At 47.6% G+C, this 26,092-nt stretch overlaps 3 protein-coding genes across 3 annotated transcripts; 2 read left to right on the top strand and 1 right to left on the bottom strand.

The window, feature by feature from the left end:
* Nucleotides 1-229: 229 nt before the first annotated feature.
* On the bottom strand, nucleotides 230-4,521 carry LOC128299381 (alpha-mannosidase 2). Its single transcript, XM_053035329.1, has 5 exons — nucleotides 4,417-4,521; nucleotides 4,233-4,344; nucleotides 2,261-4,145; nucleotides 1,104-2,190; nucleotides 230-1,035 (listed from the first exon to the last, which is right to left on the bottom strand). The coding sequence occupies exons 1-5, from the start codon at nucleotides 4,519-4,521 to the stop codon at nucleotides 889-891; spliced, it is 3,336 nt and encodes a 1,111-aa protein (XP_052891289.1). The 3' UTR covers nucleotides 230-888.
* A 1,358-nt stretch (nucleotides 4,522-5,879) lies between these two features.
* LOC128309384 (ubiquitin carboxyl-terminal hydrolase puf) lies at nucleotides 5,880-22,550 on the top strand. Its single transcript, XM_053045753.1, has 17 exons — nucleotides 5,880-5,991; nucleotides 6,160-7,992; nucleotides 8,070-8,127; nucleotides 8,202-9,174; nucleotides 9,260-13,381; nucleotides 13,621-14,556; nucleotides 14,628-16,156; nucleotides 16,232-16,355; nucleotides 16,440-16,627; nucleotides 16,699-16,969; nucleotides 17,049-17,906; nucleotides 17,968-18,158; nucleotides 18,252-19,215; nucleotides 19,291-19,505; nucleotides 19,584-19,707; nucleotides 19,780-19,987; nucleotides 20,069-22,550. Exons 1-17 carry the CDS (start codon nucleotides 5,949-5,951, stop codon nucleotides 21,142-21,144), a joined length of 13,713 nt encoding a protein of 4,570 aa, XP_052901713.1. The 5' UTR covers nucleotides 5,880-5,948; the 3' UTR covers nucleotides 21,145-22,550.
* A 2,329-nt stretch (nucleotides 22,551-24,879) lies between these two features.
* Nucleotides 24,880-25,765, top strand: LOC128310501 (28S ribosomal protein S11, mitochondrial). The gene is made up of 3 exons (XM_053047153.1): nucleotides 24,880-25,166; nucleotides 25,234-25,531; nucleotides 25,627-25,765. The coding sequence occupies exons 1-3, from the start codon at nucleotides 24,973-24,975 to the stop codon at nucleotides 25,732-25,734; spliced, it is 600 nt and encodes a 199-aa protein (XP_052903113.1). The 5' UTR covers nucleotides 24,880-24,972; the 3' UTR covers nucleotides 25,735-25,765.
* Nucleotides 25,766-26,092: the final 327 nt, after the last annotated feature.

Raw genomic sequence — 26,092 nt, 5'->3', positions numbered from 1 at the left:
CAGATTTAAGCCTGATTTCAACCTGGATGCATGGTCCCAGGATTTCATGTTTGGGATAGTATTTGTCTTTCCCAAATCTTCACAAACTAACGACGGTTAATGAACCTAGCCTGATCTTTAATCTCTTTCTCTCTGCACTTAACTGTTTAAGTAAGTGGTTTAAATGATTGTTCCCAAAATAAACATACTGTATAAATGTATGTACCACAGTCAAAGTACAATGGTATTATTTAGCTTTATTTAATTATCTACAGTGCATAGTTTGTGTATACATAGTACTTCGTTCAAACAGATCCCGGTTCGAATGTGATTCGTACTGATTGTTAAGTTCGGAACACCGCCTGGATAGAGTCTGCAACATAAAGTGCAAACGATGGGCACATGGCCTACCATGCTTATGCTTTCGTACAGCCGATAAACATTACCTATGATATATCACACGCACACACATATAAAATGCGTAACCAGTAGTTACGGAGCAACCAAACCATTGGAGTGTGTTTCTTTACACTTGCTGATCGTCCTGCTGGCGATCGTTCGTTTAACATCTATAATTGGAAAACAAAACCTACATAAATAAGGAAATGTGCGATATTCTTTGCAAAAATAACGCCTTGTACGTGTGTGGTTTTCGGTTTTGAGAAGGAAAATGGAAAGGAGGTTAACAATCACAATCCATAAAGAAACGGAGCGTTTTTCTTTACGGATGCAGATTGTTCATTAGCCATGCGCATGATCGGATGTAGATCGTTGCTATTGCACAATAAGGTTTAGCGGTCCATCCGTAATAACCTGAATAACCCGAAATGGTTATATACTTGCAGCTGCTGCCTTTTCACCTTGCTCCCAAGGTTTAATCCAACTCCCCTTACTGCCCTGATAAGAAGTTTATCGTTTTACTATATACGCTTTGGCATCCATTGGACAGAGGCTAATGTCATCCGATTGAATCATTTCCAAGGGTTTCAGCAGCGTCAACCGAGATGAATAAATATCGTGTCCATCGTCCAGGGTGAGAAGTTTCTTGATGTTCAACTGGAAAACAGAATGATGCATTGCAAGTAAAGCGTAGGTATTGCGCGGCCAATGTTCCTAATTCTTACCATTCCTTCCATGTTTGCTTCCGACCCGCAGTCTTCGAAATTGGTCCGATGAACGATCAACCCAATCGGTGATGCTCCTGACGTCCGACCAAAGTTCACGTGGGGTAACTCACGGATGGCAACGACTTCGAGTCCCCGTTCTAACGGCTCATGACGCGCCCCAAAACCTTCCTTTTGCAATCCTGTCCAATAGTTTTCGTTGTAGATCAGTTTATCTAACGGATGCAGTAAACTCTGAAGTTGTGAATGCGCCGGAAGCGTAAGAAAACCGGCCGGATAATCGGGATCCGGCTTGGTGCACGATTCTCGCGACTCCAGAACCAACCGGAACAGATGCATCACTGGCATGTTGTCCTGAACGCCCTGACCTAACCCACGATCATCATCACGCGTTAGGCGACGATCTTGCATGATTTCCATTTCACCGGAACTCAGCGACGAACCACCGAGTGGCTGTCCGCCGAGCAACGTCAAACGGTAATAGTCATCCTCGATAAACATACTCGACGGGACGGGATAGTAGTTTGCCTGTATCGGAAGCTTCTGGAATCGTTTGCGTTTGATGATCTGCATACCATTTAGATCGGTGTAGAAGGTAGCACCGCTGTTGATATTTGTCTGCAAACGCATCACTATTTCCGTGTTGTCCCGGTGGCCAATATCCACCAAGTTGCGAATTTCCACACTATCGTCCCGCAGAATCGTTTGATGTACGGCAAACGGTAAACCAGCGGTAATGCTCGTTTCTAGCGGACCCTTCATGACCAGCACGATCGGTTGCTCGTAGGTAAGCAGGGTGGCGTTGCCACCCGGATGGAAAAGATATGCACCGCTCTTGCCCGAGCTAAGTTGCATACCGTAGCGATAGAATTCTAAGTGCACCGGTACCGTCGCCTGATTGTTTTCGATCGTGAGCGATTTCAGTAAACCCTTCGACGTAAAAGCAGCACTTGTTGAACCGCCATCCTCAAACCGTAAAGACATTTCCGTCGGTAATGCGTGGTCAATATCCTCCGGATATCCTGCGGCCAGACTAACGGTGAACGGAGACTTGGACAATATGATCGCTTTCGTATACGTGACACCACTGGAAGAAAATGCATATCTAAGATTATCGTATGCTGCTAAATGCCACCTGTTATGCATGATATACTTACAGTGATTCCTCTGCGCTATTTCTAGAATTGATAGTGTAGACACTCAATCCCAACGGTGGAACGTTGGCGCGGAATAATAACCTGTATTTAGTATTTGAAGGTTGCGGTTGACTGATACCGTCCGGACGCGTGTGCCACGACCACACGGGTGCGATTTGGCTCGGTACCGTGCCTCCACTTGCATCCAGAACCATCACGAACGGACTGGCCACGTAAAACTCGACCACTTCCGACCGGGTATACGGGAGAGAGTTGTGCAAAACCACCTGCTTGCTCGGTAGCTCTTCTCCCAGTATGATGGTCGGCCGTGCATTGTCCATCCATCCATTGACCGTGCGGGAATCATCGATCGACAGGTAGCTGAAGGCCGGATCCGGATGATAAACCGAAGGTTTCGTAAGCATTCGATAAACCGTCTGCTGCATGACGAATTTACAATCTTCTATCGCACGAGACATGCGCTCGGCGTAGTCCTCCATAACGTGATCCTTTGCCGTGCCGGTGATGCCGTCGTGGTGCTGGAACAGTGACAGCTGCCGCCGTGCATATTCCAACCGGTCCGCTAGCGGCTTCCAATCGCTCGCCGGTTCCCACACATTCCAAGAATGCAACATCTCAGCTGAGCGAATGTAGTGTAGCAAAATCCTATCCTGCCGTTTGTGGTACGGGCGTGACGTGAAATATCCGCTCCAATAATCCTGATTAACGTCTGCATAGGTGAAAAAATCGCCCGTAAGCGAGGGAAACTGTTCCATTCCATTTGCACCAGTGGTGGCGCGTACTGCATCGAAATAGTCCTGCAGAGTGGCAAATTTTGCCTCCACATTTAGCGACGGTTCGTTATTGATGTAGTCAAACAGCTTCTCGAAATTGACTCGCTGAGCTTCCCACTCACTACTCGTGGTGTAACGGAAATCATCGCCAAGCGGAATGAGCACATTTCTTGTTCGGTACAGAACGGATTTTTTGCGCCACTGGTCCACTATTAGTTCAGCCCGTTCGGCCACATTCTGATCGTTGATGGGACGGGGCGGAACGTGCCAAGGGCAGTTGAGACCCATGCTCGGTAAACGTTTGAAATCGAACTGGCAGCATATCTTCGGATCCGGACCACACGTGTGTGGCACGTCGTACGAATAAAATGGCATCATGTGCGTAAAAAGATCCGTATCACCCCGCGTATCCCATAGCTGGCGCCAACGGAACTCCAGATGCTTCTTGAGAGCCAGATTCTTCTTCACGATGTAATGTGTGCGTTGAATGAGCAGATTCTCAAACCCCGACTGCTTCAAAATGAACGGCATGGTGGCCGATTGTCCGAATGGATCGATAGACCAGCTGGATACTGGTGTTACGTTGAGGCGCGTTTTAAGCCACGTTTGGCCTTCGGTAAGCTGCAGCAGCATCGAGTACCAGTGCGCGTTCGCCTCGTCAGGCATTACCCATCCGCCCGTAACAAACTCTAGCTGGCGGTTCTTAACCAACCGCTTAACCGTATCCTTCTGTTCCGCTGCCAGTTTATCGTACCATTGCGCAAAGTAGCTTATTTCCGCCCAAATGAACCGCAAACCCGCATGTTCGTCCAAGTGTCGTAGCATATTTGCGAAAATGTTTTTCGTTGAGCGCTCGTAATACTCGTCGAACGTTTGGATCCAACCGGGATCGTTATGGCTGTGCGGAACGACAAACACGTGCAGCTTATGGTGGCTATTCCACTCGCTGGGATGATATTTAATCGGCCAACCTTGCTTCCACACGCCACCGTCAATATTTTCAAACGATACCTGCTCGTACAGATTCAACATTTGCACATCCGGCTGGGGAACGATGTCCGTTCGCAGTGCACACGTTCCGGCTCCACCGCCGTTTGCGTTGATGACCGATTCTTTCATCATCTCTCGGTCCCCGAGCAGGGGTGCCTTATCAAGTATTTTGCTGTCGGCATACGCATCTTCACCGCCATCAACTGCGCCACGAATCGTGTCAATTTGCTTGCGAATATCGCCAAACTCCTGGTGGTGCTTGTTCAGTCCATTCTCCAGTTGTTTTATCTTACTCTCCAGGTACGTTATATCTTGAACGCGCTAGAAATGCAGACGAAGGCAGCAAATGTTAAAACCTCGATCGACGTCCCTCAGCTTCAAGCGCATACTCACACTCCGGTCGGCCACGGAATAGTTTAGCACGACGTAAAGAATTAGAAACACAGATACGATTAGGCCAAACAGAATGAAGACGAGTTTTCTTCGTATCCGAACCATCCTGGCACGTCATCAACAACAGCACCGCTGCCAGTGAACACCGGTATCGAGTTGCGGCTGCAAAGGAATGGATAGTGAATGTGAAATGTGAACCACGTCTTATCAAACAATAGCTCCAACGATTGTTCGGCAGTAAGTCTTATCTACAACACCAAATTAGGACCGGTTCTAATTTTTACTCCAGCCCCGGTGGCGATAACAGCAGTAAATTATTTAATAATCGTGTTCAGCACCGCATTTTCGTGACCCGGCTACCTGAACCGAGTTATTACGAAGGTGCAACGGTTCTTTGCAGCGAAATAGCGACTCAGAAAGCGCAAAACACACCTTAAATTTAGGGAAATGAATCGTGCGGGAGTCAAATTTACACAAGTGTTTGAATTGTTTTTTTCTGACACTGTCAACCGAACGTCAACACACACATCAGGCATCAACACACACAATGGCGCAGGTGTGCGCGGAGCTACAACCTCGGATTCATTGTTCGGTGTGTGTTTTCCGCGATGATTCGGCACGGAGGTCGCGGAAATGCGTGCATTCACTGTTGAAAGAACTCATTTTATGACCTCGTGAGCGGAGACCAATAGCTGCCAATTGTTGTGTGCAAAATTGGGCGGGGAGACGCAACCAAATTTGAAAATCCCGCAACGTTCAAAGTTGTAGCTACTGTGACATTTCTCTGACAGCGACCGAAACATAGAACGCCAGGAAGAAAACATTGCAGCAAACACCAAGAAGATCCCAATATCCCGTTACGGTGGCGCAACAAAGAGAGCGCAACACCAGCGAAAGAGACTACGCCATGAGCACGAAACGAACACGAAGAACGTAGAACAAACGTCTATCAGCAGAATAAGACGGGGCTGCAGGAAAAACGGTGCGAATGAAAATGTCTTGCCACCGCCAAGGCACGCAAGTGGAGTGAGAAATGTTTTTTCCGGTGCGTATGTGAACAAAATCTGTATTCTGCATTGTTGCGTGTCGGCATTGGAGCCAGTGAATGGAGAATCGATTGCGGTAGACTCTGCGAAGGCATCGTTCGTTTTGCAAGATTTGCGCTACCTGCAACACACGGATCTCCGCCGTCGTCGTCGTCGTCAAGAAGAAGGCACGGACGAAAGCAGGAATAGCAGCAGCAGCAGCAGCAGCAAGCGGTACAAAGCGGTGGCGACGAAGACAACGGCTGTGGAAGAAACAAGAGTTTGACAGCGAATGACAGCAGCAAATAGGAAGAAAGAAAGTGGTGAAAGAACTCCTGCCGAACGAGTTGGTTTGAAGTGAAAAAATAGTTCGTATTACTTTTGCAAATTTGCGCGATTTGTGGTGACTGAACCCAGGCAGACGTACTTTCGGATGGTGGCCATCGAAGGAGGAACGGAACACATTGGAAACAAGCCTCCGTCCGGTGAAAACAAGAGGCAGCAAAAATGTGCGATGTTTGCTCCGGTTTTCTGAATCTTCTTGTTTCGTGTAAGTATCGCACGCCGTCCACTGGCTGGCTCACGGCGCTCTGCGTTGACAGCGTGGTGCCGTTGTCGGTGTTGGTGGCCAACATCACTTCCCGTGCCCAAACAACGAGACAACAATGTTTTCTGTACATTCTCATGTTTTGCTACGTTTTCCTTCCTACGTTTCTAGATGAGTCCAGACTAAACAGCAGCAATGACACCGATCAACCGGTGTTCCTGCAGAAGCGCGAGGTGGAAGTCGTCCTTAATTACATCCAAACGTGGCCGAACAGGCAGTGCATGTGTTGCTACCGGGAGATAAAAAACTTCGAACGGTTCAACCTGGTCGTGCAGGGTATAATATGCTTCACCGTATATCAGCTCAAGAACATCCGCAAGCTGTTGGCTCAGAATTTACTGCAGGCTTCTTCGAGTGCAAGCGCCGGACAGACTGGTACGAGCGCTGCAGAGACGGCAGCATCCGACAAAGATTGCACTCCATCGGCAGCCAGGGCCGAGGATACGAAAGATGTCAGCGATAGAAAGGAACACACAAATATGCCACCAACCGTCGCACCGGACGTTGGTAAAGCAGAACACCCTTCAAAGGATGGCGAATATGTTCTTGAGTCGTCCGTGAAGCTTGCTGAAGCGGACGATGGAAAGAACGTGGACAAGCAGCAGAAGCAGACCTGCGATGCAAGTAACCAACCTGCGATGGACGAAGCCTGGACGTTACTGGACGTAGAAAAACTTCTTATACTGGTGTCCAAGGTGTTTCTGCTCAATTTCCCACTCTATGTGGCCTACAAGCACAGTGTGCACACGCGCCTAGAAGAAGTTTCACCCCAAGAGGTGCAATCGTTGAGTTTGTTCTGTGATTTACACGAAAGCGAGATATCGACCTTCCTGCTGCGGAATGTGTCGTTGTTTTGCAATTACGCCGGTTTCGATGCGATGATGCACTGTTTCGATCAGCCCGGATTGCCTGTCTCTACGGCCCATGCGATCACCGCCACGAGCTCCAACATCAAACTGTGGATTAACTACCGCTCAACCGTGCAGCTGTTCATTCCTTTGCGCGTGAAGGTGCTGCAGTACATGTGCCGATTGTCCGATCAGGATCTTCGATCGCCGGCTACGAAATCGATGGCCGACTTTATGTGGACCGCCATCAAGGATCCGTTCGACACACAGATTACATTCGATACGGAAGGATTGGCGTTGGCTTTTAAGTATTTCACTTCCTCCACTCTGACGATGCGATTGGCGGGCATGGCACAGATCAATGCACACATCAATATGTTCAACGATATCTGCACCTCGGAAACGGTCTCCGAGGTGGAGGCGGTCGGGTTAAAGCTGGCCAATTGGTTATCGGAGAACCAGATCATCTCACACCTATTCGGTCCGAACCTTCACGTGGAAGTAATCAAGCAGTCGCATATTGTGCTTAATTTTCTGGCGGTCGAAAATCAAATCACCGAGGAACACATCACGTTGATGTGGCAAGCGGCTCAGTTAAAACACTGCTCTAAGACCATATACGATATTTTGCCTTCATTGGTCAAGAACCTCGCACCGAAACCGGCCACTCATCTGTACTCGCTGCTGTGCCGGCTGGATCCTAAGGAACATACCGAACAGAGCATCTACATCGCATCCGCACTGACTAGGTTGATTTGGATGCGCGACTGTTCGCGACAAACGCTTATCGATATGAGTAAAACGGCCGGTGCCACTGCTAGCGATATGGCGACAGGACGCGGAGATTATAACGAGCTCCCGTCCAGCTCAGAGAACAGCGTTAGCGTGGATGGTACCAACAGTGAGGATGAGCATCCGGAGGATGATAGTTCCGACCCGGATGTACCATCGGTACCGCCGGTGGTTGTAGCCGGCATCCATAAACCTCCCGGTCCGATCCTGCGCATGGGCCCAGACCGTGAGGGAGAATCCGACAATGGAGCACCTCCTTGCAAGCAGGCACGCCATAAAATTTGTTGTGATGAAACTACTGATGGTGTGTATTGTTTAATATCGATTCCAGTATATTTCTCAATAGGTGTTAAATTCAATTTTCTTCTTTCCAAATTACAGACAGTATCAAGGTGGAACCAGATATTTACGATGTGCATCAAAGGATAAAAGAGAAAATGTAAGCTTTGCCGTTTACTACTGCATGTTACTGTGAATGGGGCCACTAATATGAATTATTTTTCCATTTCACAGAAGAATCCCTCTAATGACACGTTCTATCACCGCCTTTAACGAGGACGCTACAAGCAGCGACGAATGTATCGATGTGGATGAAGCGTTTTTAATGCGCAAAAAGTTACGCAAAAAACGTCGCAAAATAAGTGGACTTACTCGCAAAGAGTTGCAGGAGCTGCAAGAAAGTGTATCCGATGTGGAGGACAGCGATCTGCTGGCTGCAATGCTCCCCGATAGCGACTGTAGCGATAACAATCTGCAGACATCTGTGTTGCGACATATTCAGCAGCAGCAGCAGCAGCAACAGCAACAGCAGCAGCAGCACCACCATCATCACCACCCTCACCATCACCATGGTAGCCCACTGGGGCCAGGAATCGTTGGCATGAACGAGCGGGAGCAGATGATTGGTCGTGCCGGCAACAGCCTGATGGGTGCAGCTGGTGTCGCCGCACTGAATGATGATGTTTCCAGCTTTATGGGCGCAATGGGTGAGGGTCGTTTGATAAACTTTCTGAACGCGGCGGATGCGGCCGATCACGATGGTAGCTGCTCGTCACCGATGAGCAATAAATCGGAAAAGAATATGGCCGATTTTGATGATGAGGATTCGCCATGCGAAGAGGAACTGGCTCAGTTAGCGGCGCGTGCCGAGTCTCTGCATCAAGGGTTTCCCATCTCGCGGCCTCGGTCTATTGGTACCGTAGCAGGACCGTCACCTTTGCGCCCGGGTGCAGGTGGAATGGGTTTGATGAAACATTCACCCCATCAGCACTCGCCCGGAATGCATCGAATGAGTGCAAACAATGGAGCAATAAAGATGGTCAAAGGAGGGTCCACGAAGACGAAGGATATTCTACAAGCTACGGCCGCTGCTGCAGCTTCTGCCGGTCCCGTAGGTACCATGATGATTGGAAACCCTTACCGATTTCCTGATGTGTGCCTGCCGGGCAACACCTTGCTGTGGGATCTACTGCAGGATGATAAGATTGTAAGTATTATATCGTTGGATCACAATGTTCTATAATATGCTATTGCTAACATTCCATTATCACTTCTGCTACAATACGCCACAGGGTCAGCTGGGTGAATCGATTGCACTGGAAGCGGAGAAAGTTCTCGGTACTTTGCTTTGTTTTCACACGGATAAGCACATTCGAACGCGGTTCATCGAAGGCTGTTTGCAAAATTTGGCCGAAAATCGCAGTGTGGTCACGAGCCTGAAACTGCTACCAAAGTTGTTTGCGTCGTTTCAGCAGTACCGAGAGGTGACTACGCATCAGGTGGTACTGTGGTCGGAAAGGCAGCATCGGATGATGTTTCACTTCTTCAACAATCTGAAACATTACTCGTCTACTTACCGGCACAGTGTAAATGCGGTCAGTGCACAGACGGATAATACGAGCCAGAGCGGACCACTTTACTCGCATGTGACTCAGATACAAGTGCGTTTGCAATTCTTGACGTCGGTGTTCAGCGACGTTGGATCGCCGCGAAGCTTCCGGCTGACGTTAAACCAAGTGGATAGCCTATGGAGCTGTCTGGCCATCGATCCAGAGTGCAGTGATTGTCTGTTTTCGTGGCTGCAGGCACAGGTGAAAGGTGGCGATACTCATGCCCTCGGATTAAATGCTATTCAGCATCTATATTTGAAGCGCCTCTCGGAGTTGAAACCGGAAGGAATATCAATGGTTGCGCTGGGTTTGTTTCAGCAACTTTTCACCCTCGGCCGGGAAGAGCTTTTCGGACAACCGGTCGATGGTAATGAACGCGATCGTGAGATGGACAATGTTGGCATGGAGCACCTGTGGAAGATAGCACTGCGAGCCACAAATACCGATGTGTCCCTTTCGGCCATTCAGTACATCAACACATACTACATGGAGAAGCAGCTGAAGTATGAGCATCAATTTGTGGCGCAATGTATGAACCATCTGTCGCAAGCGGTCGAAGAACTAAACCAACATTCGGACAACAACGGACCGGCGACAGAGTATGCGTTGCTGTGTGTGCAGCGCGCGCTGATGCTGCTAAATACCCATCTCGATACATTCCGACGGCGATACGCGTACCACTTGCGTCGTTGGGCACTTGAAGGCAAAGATATTGGGGCGTATAGCGCCCTGCGTACGGAAGGTCCTGGACCGCCGTTAAGAATCGTGCTGCAACCTGCCGGCGTACCCGATAAATCGTTCCTCAATATGCACGCAAGTGATCTGGTGGCCGATTTGAAGGCGGAAATTGCGAAATGGTGGGAAAAGTATCAAGGGCCACCACAAGCTAAAATGGCCCAATCTCCCAGTGGTACCAACGCGGGCAGCGGAGGAGAACAAACCAGTTCCGGCAGTCCGGCGCCGATGCTAGGATTACTGCTGAACGACGGACCATTGAGAATCATCACGCAGGGGCAGGAGATAACGTCCGAGTACGATGAGCGCAGCTTGGCCGATGTGGGCTTTAAGGATAATCAAATGGTCTATGTGTCGCTCGGTGGTCGCAGTGGTCGCAGGCGCGAGCAGAATGAAAACCCTTCGATGCAACACCCACCTTCGAAAGATTGCTTGCCGACCTTGTTGCTCCTGAAGGCACCGTACTTTGAGCAATTGTTCCGCTTGATGCAAACATTGGGTGATATGAAAATTAGTATCACTGGAGAACGCTGTCAGCCCAACACCAAGGCTCAGTTACTGTCGCGCCGTGTATGGGACATCCTTGCGATGCTACCCACATGTCCATCCTTCTTCAGCACACTGAAAAATCTCTCCTTTAAATGTGCTACCGTAAAGCACCAGAAACTGGAAGAAAAGCGTGTAGATGTAGATGGCACCAAGAATGCATCCAGTGGTGGTGAAATTACCGAAGGTTTGGCGAAGGATATGGACCCTTTGTTGGGCGGTTGCTACACGCTAGAAGAAATTCTTGACCCGTACAACTTGCAAAAGTTCATGTACGCCTTACACATAGTGGAGAGTCTGTGTAAATCGAAGTTTGTGGGCAACTGCTGTGGCAGTGTGTCCGGAGCAATGCACGTAAAGCAGATGCCGTTCGCCGAAAGTGTTAATAATCGGGGCGCAATTGGTGTTGCTGGTACGAGTTCCAAGACACTTTCGGTTAAAAATCAGCTGAAGTTGAAGATTTCCTCTTCGAAGTCTTTGAAAATGCAACAACAAACTAGCCCCAGGCAAGGAACTGTGGTGGTACAAGACTCAGCCGCCGCTGGAAGCAACAACCGATCACCTGCGAAGGGTAAACGATTGGATTTTGCACCGAATTCTCCCGGTCCAGGTGTGGTAAAACCAACACCTTTGTGTAGTGAGGAGGATCGTTCGGTAATAACGGCAAGGGACCTTTCAGATGGAAGCATGGACAACAAGGAAAACAAACCTGATTCCGATGGTAGTTCCTGTTCAACTAAACCCGATGATCATCAGCAAGCGGCAGATTCACAGCAATCGGTCGAATCTGGACAGGATGGTCCTGGCATGGGTAGCGGCCAGATGGAGACGGTGCAGTTGCAAGGATCGGAAGAACTGAAGAAGCAGGAAAACAGTCCCGAGTCGACTAGCGATCCCAACGAACCGGGTGCCAGCTCATCGCGTGTGGTCGAGTGGAGCGATGAATTTATGCGGTGTGGTGGTTTGGCCCATTTGTATCGCATTTTCTTGTCCGGCGTGCTTCAAAAATCTATCGACGGTTCGGACGAGAGTGAGCTGAACGAATGGCGTCACGACTGTTTGGCTTCGTTGCTGCGCATCATGTGTCTGCTGGGAATGGACGAACTCAAAACGCCCGAACAGGAAGGGAATGGGATCTTGATTCCGCCTTTAAATCGCGACACGATGGCATTGTTCGAACCACGTCCAACTCTCGAGCGAATCGCGTCCATCTTGAACGAGGAGTCCTTGCCAGTGAATCCAAACCTCTTCAAAACGGGTATGTTCGGTCGTCCGCAGGTGATACATTACGCGATGAACTTGCTCGTCTGTTATGCACACTCCTGCAAGGAGGTGCGCCATTTGCTGTGGACAATCGAGGCCAACTCTCACTGGCTGCAACGTTTGATATTGGACGATCCAGAGCCAGCCGTTCGACGAGAGGCATGCGCTGCACTGTACCGGCTGTGTTTAGGAAATGCGCAAACGTACTACGAGTTGATGGCGCCGTTACTGTCCAAGCTAGTGGCGCTTTTACCGCTGGCTGAAAATATGAAACCACAGGCACTCAATGTTTCGGCGGGTGGTGGCGGTATATATGGCGCGCTGCTGTCGGCAGGGGATGAAGGAAAGGAACCGTACGGTCCAGCTTGTCGAGATTATTTCTGGTTGTTGTGCCGGTTGGTGGATGCTCTCTCGCCGGAACTATTGCGAGGAACTACTGGCAGCTCAACGAGCGACGAACTCCAGCCACGGGATGCTATTGGACTGGATGCGATGTGTCAGCAGGTGGCCCGCAGCATTCTGGAACGAGATTATCTGGAAAGTCGACACGGTAGTCCGGACGATGGTCTGTTCGGGTTGCTAAATTTAATGGCAAACTTGCTAAAATTCGATCCAGTGTTCAAGTACAGTGTAGCGGGACAGGAATTTATGGTCAGTGTGTTTTGCTGTCTGTTCGAACTGCCATCGCCGGAGGACCGTGAAAAGCCCAAATGCAAGAGCCATGCGGCGCGGGCAGCTGCGTACGATTTGCTAGTTGAGATGTGCCGCAACGCACCGAAGAATTATCTCTTGCTGCACGGAAAGCTGATGCAGCAACACCGGGCTGGACCTCATTCACCGTACCCGTGGGATTACTGGCCACAGGACGAAGGTCGATCCGAGTGTGGATATGTCGGGTTAACGAATCTTGGCGCAACCTGCTACATGGCATCGTGCATTCAGCATCTCTTCATGACACCACAAACACGCGATGCTATCTTGTCCATCTCAACCGATGCACCACAAAAGCACAAAGCGACGCTCTACGAACTGCAGCGCATGTTTGCCTATCTGATGGAGTCGGAACGGAAGGCGTACTGTCCGAGATCGTTTTGCCGGGTTTATCAGATGGATCATCAGCCATTGAACACGGGCGAGCAGAAGGATATGGCCGAGTTCTTCATCGATCTCGTTTCGAAGCTGGAGGAGATGACGCCGGACCTGAAGAATCTTGTCAAGCGCATCTTTTGCGGCGTCATCAGCAATAATGTTGTGTCCTTAGTGAGTTTTTAAGCCTCCCCGTACACCCGGGACTGCTGAATGTACCTTTTTGGGTGCGCCGAGCAGCGGTTTATCGGTGGTTAAGGAATGACCGAGCCAATCTACGGTTTGACTGTTGTTAAGTTGCTGGAGGAAAGCAATCATGTGTCAACGGTCAAACTGTAATTGTATCGGCAATTCCAACATATTCCTAATGAGCAATGCTTTTTAATTGTATACCTTTTTTTCCTTCTTTGTAGGATTGTGGACACGTCAGTAGAACATTGGAGGAATTTTATACCGTCCGTTGCCAGGTGGCAGATATGCGCAATTTACATGAATCGCTTGACGAAGTTACGGTTAAGGATACGCTGGAGGGCGATAACATGTACACTTGCTCACAGTGCGGCAAAAAGGTGCGTGCCGAGAAACGGGCCTGCTTTAAGAAGCTGCCCCAGATACTGTGCTTTAACACGATGCGGTACACATTCAATATGGTTACGATGTTGAAAGAGAAGGTTAATACGCACTTTTCCTTCCCGATGCGTCTGGACATGTCGGGATACGTGGAGAAAACCTTAATGCCACACCATTACCAGGAGGAGAAGCGTAAATCGCAAATGCGCCGTTCACACTCCCGAAATGTGAGTGAATCTTCTGCAACGGGGGAAGCGAATCCGGCTGGTACGGCTGGAGCTAATGACGATAACAGTAGCAGCAGCGCTAGCAGCAATTCTAGCAATAGTAGCAGTACCGGTATCATGAGCACTAGCAGTGAGTGTAATGCTGCTAGCAACAGCAACAAACCAAACGGAGCTACAACGACGATGGATAAGCAGGAGAGTGAAGATGTCGAGATGAATGCTGGTTCGGATGATAAGAGCAACGCCGAAAGGAAGCACGATACCGCGAACGGTAACCTTAGCGACAGCAGCAATGGTGATCTGCAACGACAGCAGCAGACGATGGATGAGGAAGAATCGGAGGATTTCAATGAGAACTATGAGTACGATCTAGTAGGCGTCACAGTGCACACAGGAAATGCTGACGGTGGCCACTACTACAGCTTCATAAAGGAGCGCAATGAGGATGGTGATCCAAATCACCAGGAACGCTGGTTTCTGTTTAATGATGCCGAGGTGAAACTGTTCGATCCATCGCAAATCGCGGCAGAATGTTTTGGGGGAGAAATGACGGTAAGTTGGTAACGGATTAGCAACGGAAAAAGAGTTTATTTGGTACTGACATTGTCTCGTTCTTGTTGCAGAGTAAAACATACGATTCGGTTGCTGAAAAATATTTGGATTTTAGTTTCGAAAAAACGAACTCAGCGTACATGTTGTTCTATGAGTGGCGTTCCAACAAGGGTAAGAATGTGCAGCGTGATCAAGTCGATCAACAACAAGCTTCAACGTCATCGCCTGCTACGGAAAAACGACCCACGGGTGTGTCTAACAACAGTGTAGATAGCGAGAAGAGATCATTCATTAATGCTACGAAAAGTGCTGTGAAGTCACCGATTAAAAATCCGACGAAATCCATCAACCTGCCGGACAGAGATGCTTGTAGAAAGCAGCAAGAACCAACACTTTCCCCGCCAAAGGAGACGGAAACAATGTCACCAGACGTTGGGAAATTAACGAACAAAAAAGCTGCAATTACGACGACGGGTCAATGCGAATCGAATCCAGCTGTTACAGCGTTTAATTCGAGTGCGTTTTCTGTGTCACAACCATCGTTTTCGGCAGCGGCATCCCAACAGTCTGCTAAAGCAACTCCCTCGAATAACAGCAATGCTTCCGCCGTGCACGCTCCACTGGACTCGAACAAAAATGGAAATGCCACAGGAGCGCGAGAGCAGCCTGCGTCAAATGTTGACCCACTGAAGCGGAGTCAGCCGAATGCGTTTGATGTAGCTTCGGTTCAAAAGCCAGCAAGTAATGAACGTGATCAAGAGACTGAAGAATTCATTCAACAACTTAGTGAAGTAGCTAAAGAAAGTAATAACCTAAGTAAATGTGATATAGATACTAAGCATGCTAGCACTGCTAGAATACCATCAACAACATCATCACAGCAGCAGGAAGTTGAAGTGGCTTCCACCCGAGCAGTCAGTCCTGCGCCAACGATAGCATCGCTTGCCAGCACTGCTTCATTATCGCCAGCATCGACCGCATCGACGGCATCCGTTACATCGGCCGGACCCGTCACAGCGGTTATTGCACCAACCATTACTGTACCGTCGGTTCCCGTTTCCACACCGTTGCATCCACTGATTGTACCTTTGGCTGGATCTTCCGTCGCATCAGGCTCTGTGGTATCGTCGTGCATGGGTGCGTTAAGTGGACCCGGAACGGCACCATCGTCGGTCATGGGTTTCCAGGGATCGACATCATCCGCAACGTCACCCTCGACCTTGCTGCATGGCGTTGTTCCGGAACCGTCACCTTCATCTTACTCGTCAATATCATCGCTTTCTGCGCTAACAGCGACTGTTGGTGGCAACATAGCGCTGCCGATGGCTGCCGTCGTAGGCCCTACTCCGGGAGGGCCGGGATCTTCCTTTAGTGCTGTTACGTCGCATGCAGTGCTACAGTCTTCAAGTTCGCCTGGTTGCTCGAGCGGTTCGGGAGGGGGAAGTACCAGTAGTTCAGGATTGGTAATGGTGAATCGGATCAACCAATCGAACAAACGACTCCGGCATCGGCCACTGTCCAAGGAGCTAGAAGAATGGATTTGGCAGGACAATAGACATTTCCTGCAGGATCGAAATATCTTTGAGCATACGTACTTCAAGTAAGTGGCCAATAGACGCCAGACATTTCATTTTACAGCTTGATGAATAATCAACGGTTCACTCTTTCATCGTAGCTTCATGTGGCAAATTTGTGGTCACATTCCTCAGAGCTTGCTGGCGCTACCGGACATAACGAGCATTGCAGCACAACTTTCGGTGTCGTTTTTTATCGAGACATTTATACACGCCAAGGAAAAGGTATATTATTGTTTTATTCCTCCGAGCTTATGTGTTTGTTTATTAAACATGTTTCTTTCTCATATCTTCGATTTACTTCGTCAGCCAACAATGGTACTGTGGGTGGAGCTTTTGACGAAACAGTTCAACGCCAGCCAGGAAGCTTGCGAGTGGTTTCTCAGCCATATGTCCGCGGAACCTTGGTGGCCCGTTCAGGTTCTAATACAATGCCCAAATCAAATGGTTCGTCAGATGTTTCAACGGCTGGTGATACATGTAATTCAACGGTTAAGGTAAATATAATATCTGTTTTCGGAGAGTGTCCGGAAGAGTGACTTGACGTACGTATTGCATTCCTCCACAGACAAAGTCATTGCGGCTTGTATCTAAAGGCCGAGACCGACATTGACGGGAACGAAATAATCGGAAACGTGTCTTGCGTGACGCGTTTCATTAAATCGCTCATTATGCTGATGGAGCATGGCGCGAAGGCACATTCGCGGCATTTGTCAGAGTTCTTCGGTTTGCTGTACGAATTTTCTCGTATGGGTGAAGAGGAAGCACTGTTTTTGCTACGCATTAACGTGATCCGAAGCGTTGCCGATTTTTACCTTGGCCACAAAGGACAGGAGTGTGTAAGTAACATGTTTCAAACGGTACGTTTAGAATTCGTATGAGTAACTTTATTGTTTGTGTGGCTGTAACTGCTTTTAGATCGATGCGAACTCGGATAATGAAGAAAATTCATCGGATGAGGCGTTAACTGTCGATAAATCACGACCAGCATCGTTGGATAAGATGATCGCATTGGTGGCTTCCCTAGTGGAACGATCGAGAGGACCAGACTTACGGCTGCATTTGTCCGCACGTGACTACAATGCGATCGCAGGCGGTAAAGGTTTTCCCTTTTTGTACCAACAGATTAAGGACAACATAAACCCGCAGCAAACGCGTCATCTAATACATGCGCTGTGTCGATGCGATGAACGGCTTGCTAGCCAAATCATAGCGATGCTGTTTACCGCAGTCACCAAACACACGGAACTGTGTGGACCGTTCTTCAAGCTAATTACCCTGCTCACTGAATCTTCGGGCGGACCGTCAGGCCTCCCGTGCTTTTCACAGCTCGTGCTCCAGCGTGTCTGGGATGCGGCCGAATACTGTCCACAGTCTGCCCTGGATTGGTTAGCCGTACAGGCACCGCGTAACAAGATCGTCCACAATTTTATCCTACAGTCCGCCGACAGCTGGGTGGAACGGTTTTTGCTGGCTCATGGCAATGCACGCGTTCGAAACGCAGCCGCCTATCTGTTGGTGTCTTTAGTGCCTTCGCAAAGCTTCCGAAACAACTATCGGGCCACATCGCACCATAAATTATCGATGCACGTGTTTCAGCATCGCGAAATATCCTGCGAAGCGCAGCTGATCCTGCACACCATACTGAATCTGCTCCTGCTACTACTTCGTTCGGCCAGAAATTACACGGATATTAACCTGCATGGTACGAGCAAATTTACCGCGTATTTTAACCTACTAACGTACTGTCTGGTATCGAAGACGGAGAAACTGATGGTAAATATTTGTGCATTCCCATCGTCTCAATGAGATACTAATGGTTGTGTGCTTTTTCTAGGTTGGTCCGCACTTGAGATCTTTGTGGGATCTGTTTCATCCGAGACTATCAGAACCGGCTGTACCGGCACATCACAACAAACAGGCATTGCTAGCTTTTTGGTATCAAGCTACGCTGGACTGTCCAGAAAATGCAAGCCTGGTAGCGAACTGTCCAGATATAACGAGGAACATTGCATTTAACTACATTTTGTAAGTACGGTTGTATGCTAACCGTCGCGTAAAAATGACGAATCTTTTGTTCTATAAAACTTATTTTAATGAATTCTTCTTTTACCTTTTAAGAGCTGACCATGACGATACGGAAATAGTGACGTACAACCGTGCAATGTTGCCGGTATACTATGGTTTGTTACGGATGTGCTGTCAGCAAAGCCGTCTCCTTACCAGACAGCTAGCGGCTCACCAGAATTTGCAATGGGCATTCAAAAACATAACGCCTCATCCGACCCAATACCCGTTGGCCGTTGATGAGCTGTTTCGTTTGATGACTCTCTTCGCCCAACGCCATCCGGATGCGAATGAGGCCGAGCAGCGTGATGTAACCATCTTTCGCCGAACAACGCTTACAGCCTATCTGAACGGGCTAGATGCGCGTGTATCCTGGGGTACGCTAATAGCTGCCTTACGCATTCTCGTCGATAACGATGATGATCGATTGTATGTTGTACTGAACGGTGGCATAACGCTTTGCTTCGATGCACTGCACACACTGCACTCGATGTACCACGAGGCGACCGCATGCCATGTGTTTGGCGATCTGCAAGAGTTGCTGACGGAGGCTATTTTACTCATAAATACCCTACGCGCAAGTAGTCGTGAACAGAAGAAACGTCCTCAGCCAGCTTTGATGAAGGGTCTGCCGGACGCCGTCCGCCGGTTGGCCACGTTGCTGAATACATTCAACCCACCCGAGATGCGTAACCTAGCGTTGGAGGTACTGAAGGAACTGGTGAAATGTGCTCCACCAGATATAATCACGACTGTGCTAGTACCACTGCTGACGAGCTGTCATACACCACACGTGCACCATCTTATCCATCAGGCAAACAGCACGAGCGGCACCACCACGCCAGCGACATCCAACGCAGCCGCTTCAGCAGCTGCCTCATCATCCATCGGGCCGCTGGGTTCGTACTTTCCACGACGGGGCATGAAGGCGACCTGGCCGCCCGTGTCAAAAAATACACCCCGTCCACCGAAAGCAATGATCCAGATGAACATTCCACAGGCACAGATATGCGAAAAGGTAGGAATTGTTTACCCCAACGTGTTCTGGAAGGTGGCGAGTAATACTCGTTATGATATCATGTGCTTCTTGCAGGGTTTGGACAAAGATTTCGATCTTGCACTCGAACTGTTCTATCGGCCGTATCACGAGTTTTTGGACATCATGTTCCGCGTGGCAGTGACATCAAATCACTTCAGTGAACCATTAGTGCACCTCTCACTGCTGACCGGAATAGAAGCGGTAGTGCTACACTTCAATATTTTCGCGAAGTTTTGGGTCGGAATTTTCAACAATAAAACAACACATCGGTAAGTCGCGGTACTATGCATCACGTGTGCAAGTAAAAGAACGATAAAAACGATATTAAATCACAAATTCCCTTACAGATACGCTGAAATGCTCATACAAAATCCACTGCTAATCGACTACATCGACAACGTATTGAGAGACGAAAGACTGTCGTTAAATGATCCTATAATAGCGAATTTTATCGAAATCTATTATCCAAAGGTAAGGGCCAAACCAAACACTTTAGTTCTCTGCCGGTTAATCAATGACTTATTGCAATAAATTCGGTTTTAGATAAAATCTCGTCTTTTCGTGCCGCGGTTGCTGGAATCCATTTGTCACCTGTTGCCGGACAAAAATAATCTGGAGGACATTTGTGGCGACTTGCAGGCGATACGAATCATTGGCCAACGTACAGGAATTCCGAGCACGGTGAAGGGTGCACTTCAGAATTCGCTCCATGCCGTACTGACAAAGTTTAAAGATGAAATCTACAGTGACGGTAAGGCGTTAAGAAAACCTTTGCAAGCGTGCAAGCTGGTGGAAAAGATTGTACAATCTAATCATTTGTATGTAATTTCAGAAGAAATACCTACGAAAAAACGAAAAGTGACTGTGCCACATATAACGATTCATCCGGTCGTTCGATCATCAGCTACCGGTGAGACTTCCGGTGCGGCTACTCCAACGGCGGAGTGCACACAGGCGACAACAGTAGCCGTCACCACCACAGCCCTGCCAGAAGGGGCAATGGCTAAATCTACACGACTTAAGGAAAGTGTACCACCATCGATTGAAATCACCGTACAAAACAAACCAGGTGCTTCCTCGGGTGCTGGCAGTGTGATAAAGCTGCCAAACTCCACCGAAAGTCCCTGCCCAGAGAGCGAAACACGAATCCAACCAACGGCGTCGACAAGTGTAACCACGGCCCCAGGCCCAGAATCGACAGGAACGGCTCAGACCACGGCGCACGGTAGCGCCGATAAGAAGGAGCGTGGTGTGAAAAGTAGTGTAAGTAGTGAGAAGGGCAGTGCGCAACCTTCGGCTGAAGGTGAAATAATTGGCCCAACGGTAATGGAAACGGGGTCAAGTAGTGAACAGAACCAGCAGCAACAACAAAAGCAACAAGAGCAGTATCTACGTAATTTAGTAAAAGACATCGAGAGCCATATTGAGCTAATATTTGAGTGCTTGGATGATGATGAAGGGGATAATACGAACGAGACCAATACCCTCCAGTCACTCGATGATACGGATGAACGGAATATCGATACGAGAAGGAATCCGATCATGAAAGGCCCAGCATCCACCATCATCACCACCAAGGCTGAGCTGAGTGCAACACCAGGAAAGCATGCAATGGAACAGCGTGATCCAGATGTTGTAGTAGTTAGCAGTAGTAACAGCGGATGTCACGCTTCGTCAGCAGCCGAAGCGGCAACCGTAACTGAGCTATTGGAAGCCAGCGACACAACGGGGCATCAGCAGCAGTTTGCAAACGTTAGTAAGATACAGAAGAAAACAATTGCCCAAAAATCCGATGGGGTAACTGAAGAGTGTACTTTTGAACAGTGGAAAGGCTCTTCGCCCAAACCGGAAACCTGTGCAGATGAAGAAGATGAGAAGAATTCGCAGTCGAAACCTGTAGCAATTTGAAGCAAAAAAAATGTAAAGAAGAAACAAATAGGAAGGTGCTAGAAGAATAAGCGGATTAGTAGCGAGAGCAGCACTACCGGCGAAGAGCGAGAGGCAGCAACGTCTTCAAACATGGTTGTTTTTGCCAACAAAGACGCAAATTAACTGATTGCTCATACAGGAAATTTTGGATCGCACACATGCCCGGCCAATTGAGAGCCGAACGTATGCTGTTCGTTCGAATGAAATAATCATGTTGAAGGGAAATGTTTAATTTCTAATTCTGTATGTTTAAGTTTGTTTTTCTCCGTTTACTCAACCGCCTATCGATTATTGCGATTCTGGAGCGCACTATGATTTATTCATAATTATTATTACAAAGACTACCCTGGTTTTTTCCACTCCCAACGATGTGTCGCCAGTGGAGTAAGAGAGGTCCCTTAATTCATAATCACGAAAAGCATCACTTGGACTGGAGACAGGTGGTTATAAAGGTGCGCAAGTGTCCGAAGGAACCTAGTTCTCGTATTGAGAGAGACAAATGTGTACACGTAGGGCTATAGAACGGTGAAGAATAGACAAGGCTCTAATATGTGCACGTAATCAGGTTATAGAAGACGGCATTGTGATGAATTATTTAAACAATCGGACGTCGATTAAACTTATTTTGCGATCAGAACTTATGTTATTTACGCAACGCCGTGTGAGGACAGTGTGATGCTTCGTAACACCTGTTATATTAAGTGCCGAAGAAGATCGGACATATGTTCAACATTTCTCTCTTGATGAAAAGCAACGCGGCAATACATCGACAAACGCACATACGTTCGCGTACAATCGGATTTTAAGTTTATGCGTACAAAACCGTACATTAAAATTATTGAAACACCTTTCTATTCCCTACTGCCCGTGGGCACACAGCGACTTACTGAATAGCTACGATCTATAGCGAAGGCACGTGGATCCAGCGTTTTGTCCCGTCGTCCGTAGATAGTTGCCAGCTGTTGTAAGTGGATTCAACACGTTGGGTTAAAAAAAAAAAACAAAATTAAGCCGCTTGGTTCGTCTGGTTTGAGCTGGTCTGGTCTTCAGCGCGTTCCAAACATCATTGTCCCTTGTATTGTATCTCCTTCCTTGCTCTCTCTTTCACTCTCTCTGATTCTACTCGGTTTTTCGCGTTCATATTTTATTGGCAGACGTGACGAACAGGCTAAGGAACGAACTCTAGAATAAAACATGTGCACTACGAAGAAAGTAAAACATACAGCCCGCACGCAGAAGGGCACACAATGGGAGTAAGGCGGCAGAGAGATGTCTTATTTATTGTAAAACTTAGCTAGTCTAAAAATGTCCTTTTTTATCCTTTATTATTATCTTCAGCAAGTTCTTTTATGTTCAATTCATTAAAATTATTATCGTAAATCGATGGTAAGATGGTGTTGTGGAGTCTACTATTGTAACGTAGCGAGTTTGCATCCGAAGAGCATTTTAGGATTGCTGACTGTCTTGGCCCGCTTCACTGCTTCACCGCTTGCTTCACTGACAAATTGGTTTTGCCTTCCTGATAGATTCTTTTACCATTTCTGCATGTTTGCAAAGTAATTGTATTTTGCTTACCCCGGAAATCACTGGCAGCACCGCCACGTTACTACATGAAGATCGTAACGGATAATGATGGTCTATGGTTCTCACATTTTCTACGATTTACGTACATTTACGATTCCTGATTAGCCCAATGCCTTCTACGATTTTTCGCCCAAGGTACGGTTTCCAATCGATTTACTTCTTCGATAACAATCAGCGAAATTTTGCTCGAAAACCGTCGAAAGGTATGCAATGTTTAAACGCTAATTTTTCCGTTGGTCGTGAAAAATTTCTTCGAAAACTACCAATTTTCGAATGTGTAGTACCAGGAGAGCATCCACGGAATAGGTAGCTCCTGGTACTGCGCCTAAAGGTATGCAATGTTTATATAGTGTATAAACATTGCATACCTTACGGCGTTTATATAGTGTATAAACATTGCATACCTTACGGCGCAGTACCAGGAGCTACCTCTTCCGTGGATGCTCTCCTGGTACTGTATATTCGGAAACTGGTAGTTTTCGAAGAAATTTTTCTCGATTAACGGGAAAGTTGGTGTTTAAACATTGCATACCTTTCGGCGGTTTTCGACCAAAATTGCAATCCCAAGTTGTTGCATGTAAGATGTTGCATGCCAGATGTTGCGCAACACATGTTGCGCAACATATGTTGCATGCCAGATGCTGTGCAACATATGTTGCGCAACATGTGTTGTGCAACATGTGTCGTGCAACATCCTGGTACTCGGCTGGTACCAGGTGTTACCTCTTTGAAAAACATGCTCTCCTGGTATCGGCAATCTGAAAACAGCTGGTTTGTATGGAAAGTTAGTGTTTAAACATTGCATACCTTTAGGCGGGCAAAATTACCAGGTGCTACCTCTTCCGTGGATGCTCTCCTGGTACTACACATTCGAAAACTGGTAGTTTTCGAAGAAATTTTTCACGACCAACGGGAAAATTTGCGTTTAAACATTGCATACCTTTCGGCGGTTTTCGAGCAAAATTGCTGTACAAGGTGCTACCTCTTCCGTGGATGCTTTCCTGGTATCGGAAATCGGAAAACAGCTGGTTTTGTATGGAATTTCGTACCAACCGACGGAAAGTTTGAGCGAGATGAAGGATGCTTTCCATTTTATTGATCTTCCTTAAATTAGCGATCGTTCTCACGTGTTTGATAGTATGCAATGGCAATTGTGATGGGCAAATTTGTCCCAAGCTGCAGATGTCACCTCTGGAAAAACATGCTCTCCTGGCATCGGAAATCTGAAAACAATTGTGTGCGCGGTAACGGTATAGTGGTTTTCAAAGTTGACCAGCTGATTTGGTCATTGGACAAATTTGTCAGCATTTTGTCAACTCTCGTGGCCCTGCACATATTAATGTGAATTTCTATCGTTCGCTTGATTTTCGCGTATTAAGTTTGATGCTCCAATTTTAGGTCGGTTGTCCGTGCGTCAAGAAATCCAAAAATTTCTGGGCCGATCTCTTCGCTCATTGTGAAGACAATTGCGATAATTTCGTCACATTTACACTTGCACATTTACATCAATATGAAACACACTATGTGCTCCTCAGGCACAATTTGATAGTCAGTTGCAAATTATAGGGATACAGCACCACAAAGCACTCACTAATTTTTCTCAAATAAACGGAGTTTTCAATGCAAAAAAAAGAGACCACTTTCAGCACGCACGATATCGCCAACAATGTTGCAGCAAAACTACTATGATAGGTTCTTCACTGAATATATCGTTTTTATATCAATCCATGCTTGATTTCTTCAAGTATCTTTTTTAGTATGTTCTTGTTTTAGTTAGATGAACGATTACGCGGTGAGGATTTCCAACCGTATTGATTTTAGAACAATTTCAGGCAAACAACGATGCAAATGTTACTGAGATCACAACTAGAATACATAGAATAGAACACATGAATAGGTTAAAGTAAACGGGAATAAAAGGGTTTACGGGGCGGCCAGATGGTGTATTGGCAGCGCAGCCGGTCTGCAAAAGCAGGACCTCCAGCTGGAACTGGAGTTTTGAAAATCTAAATTGGAAATATGTTCGAAACCCATGTGACAGAACGACAGTTCGAAACCGAAACGTCACTTCGACACCAACAACACTGCAGGTCGAGTTTACGTATGTGCTTACAAAACAAGTGAAAACAGTGGCCGAACAGTTGGAGGAGAACCGGTGTTGCAAAACAATTGAGGAGAAGAACAATAAACTCACCACGTGCTATATCGCAAACTTGCGAAGAAATGTCCCTCTGGAACCAACTCAACGTATTATCTCGGGTGGTGCGCCCGATGGTGTTCGGAAACGTGAAATCATTTCACCAGACAGCGGCACTTTGCAAGGTGGAGGATCGCAAGGCAATGCTTGCTTCGCTGCCCAGCAAAGATGAGGGAACCGTCGGCGAACGTTCAATTGATATTGATTCCATGATAGACAAGTAAGTTCAATCCGTTTCCTATTCCGTTTGACGAAACTTAACGCATGTACTGAACGTAAAATTGCAGAAAGACTAGTATATTTCCTGATGCCAACACACCGACCGCACTGTTCAATGGGGTGCCGTTCAACGAGATACCGATTTGCCACATTCGCGTATCGCCCAACAATACCATCATTTCGATTACGGATGCCAAGGGTGTACCGCAGTTTATCCGATCGTGCGGCATCGAGGGCTTCAAAAACACGCGCAAAGGCACGAACATAGCGGCGCAGGCCACGGCAATCAGCATAAGTACCAGGGCGATGGAACGTGGCTATAAAATGGTCCGGGTAACGGTCCGAGGGCTCGGTCCTGGGCGAATGGTAAGGATTTTCTTCCATACATGTAACAACCACTCACCTTGCGCTTATATCAACGCTGCTACTACCGATTCCGTTTATTTTCCTTTTTTCCTCAGTCTGCTATCAAAGGGCTTGAGATGGCTGGGCTAAACATCATTTCGATTACGGATACAACACCCGTATCGTGGAACCCACCTCGGCCCAGAAAGCAAAGGAAGCTGTAACGCGTCCTGCTGCTATCGTTACATCCTCGCGCCTTATATTGTCATCATAATTTCGCCGTTTACATGATGAGTATGATTAACACACGAGTTTGATCATGTGACGTTACAGTTTTTGGACTTTATGCTTATTTAAAAAATAGTAATAAAATTAAAAACTCTAGCATAAACTTGCTCCGTCATCCCACCCACCGACAGGGCGGGATAGCTAACATCCGGAAACGTATGTGTGTAAGGACACAGACACCCGCACACACGATCGCGCACAACTTATCTTTGATGTTCAAACATACAAACGAATGTCGCACGCGAGATTAATGCAAAATAGTTGTTGCTCCCATTGTACCGGTCTTATACACGG

Source organism: Anopheles moucheti, chromosome 2 (genome assembly GCF_943734755.1).
Source record: "Anopheles moucheti chromosome 2, idAnoMoucSN_F20_07, whole genome shotgun sequence".
Classification (NCBI taxonomy): Eukaryota; Metazoa; Arthropoda; class Insecta; order Diptera; family Culicidae; genus Anopheles; species Anopheles moucheti.
This window is presented reverse-complemented; position numbering and strand designations above follow the sequence as displayed.

Coding starts and splice junctions, on each gene's coding strand:
- LOC128299381 (XM_053035329.1), bottom strand. CDS start 4,521: ATGGTTCGGATACGAAGAAAACTCGTCTTCATTCTGTTTGGCCTAATC. Junction 2,191..2,260: donor AATAGCGCAGAGGAATCACT/GTAAGTATATCA, acceptor ATTTTCTTCCAG/TGGTGTCACGTATACGAAAG. Junction 1,036..1,103: donor AAGCAAACATGGAAGGAATG/GTAAGAATTAGG, acceptor TCTGTTTTCCAG/TTGAACATCAAGAAACTTCT.
- LOC128309384 (XM_053045753.1), top strand. CDS start 5,949: ATGTGCGATGTTTGCTCCGGTTTTCTGAATCTTCTTGTTTCGT. Junction 5,992..6,159: donor TCTGAATCTTCTTGTTTCGT/GTAAGTATCGCA, acceptor CTACGTTTCTAG/ATGAGTCCAGACTAAACAGC. Junction 13,382..13,620: donor GCAATAATGTTGTGTCCTTA/GTGAGTTTTTAA, acceptor CCTTCTTTGTAG/GATTGTGGACACGTCAGTAG.
- LOC128310501 (XM_053047153.1), top strand. CDS start 24,973: ATGTCCCTCTGGAACCAACTCAACGTATTATCTCGGGTGGTGCGCCCG. Junction 25,167..25,233: donor ATTGATTCCATGATAGACAA/GTAAGTTCAATC, acceptor GTAAAATTGCAG/AAAGACTAGTATATTTCCTG. Junction 25,532..25,626: donor GGCTCGGTCCTGGGCGAATG/GTAAGGATTTTC, acceptor TTTTTTCCTCAG/TCTGCTATCAAAGGGCTTGA.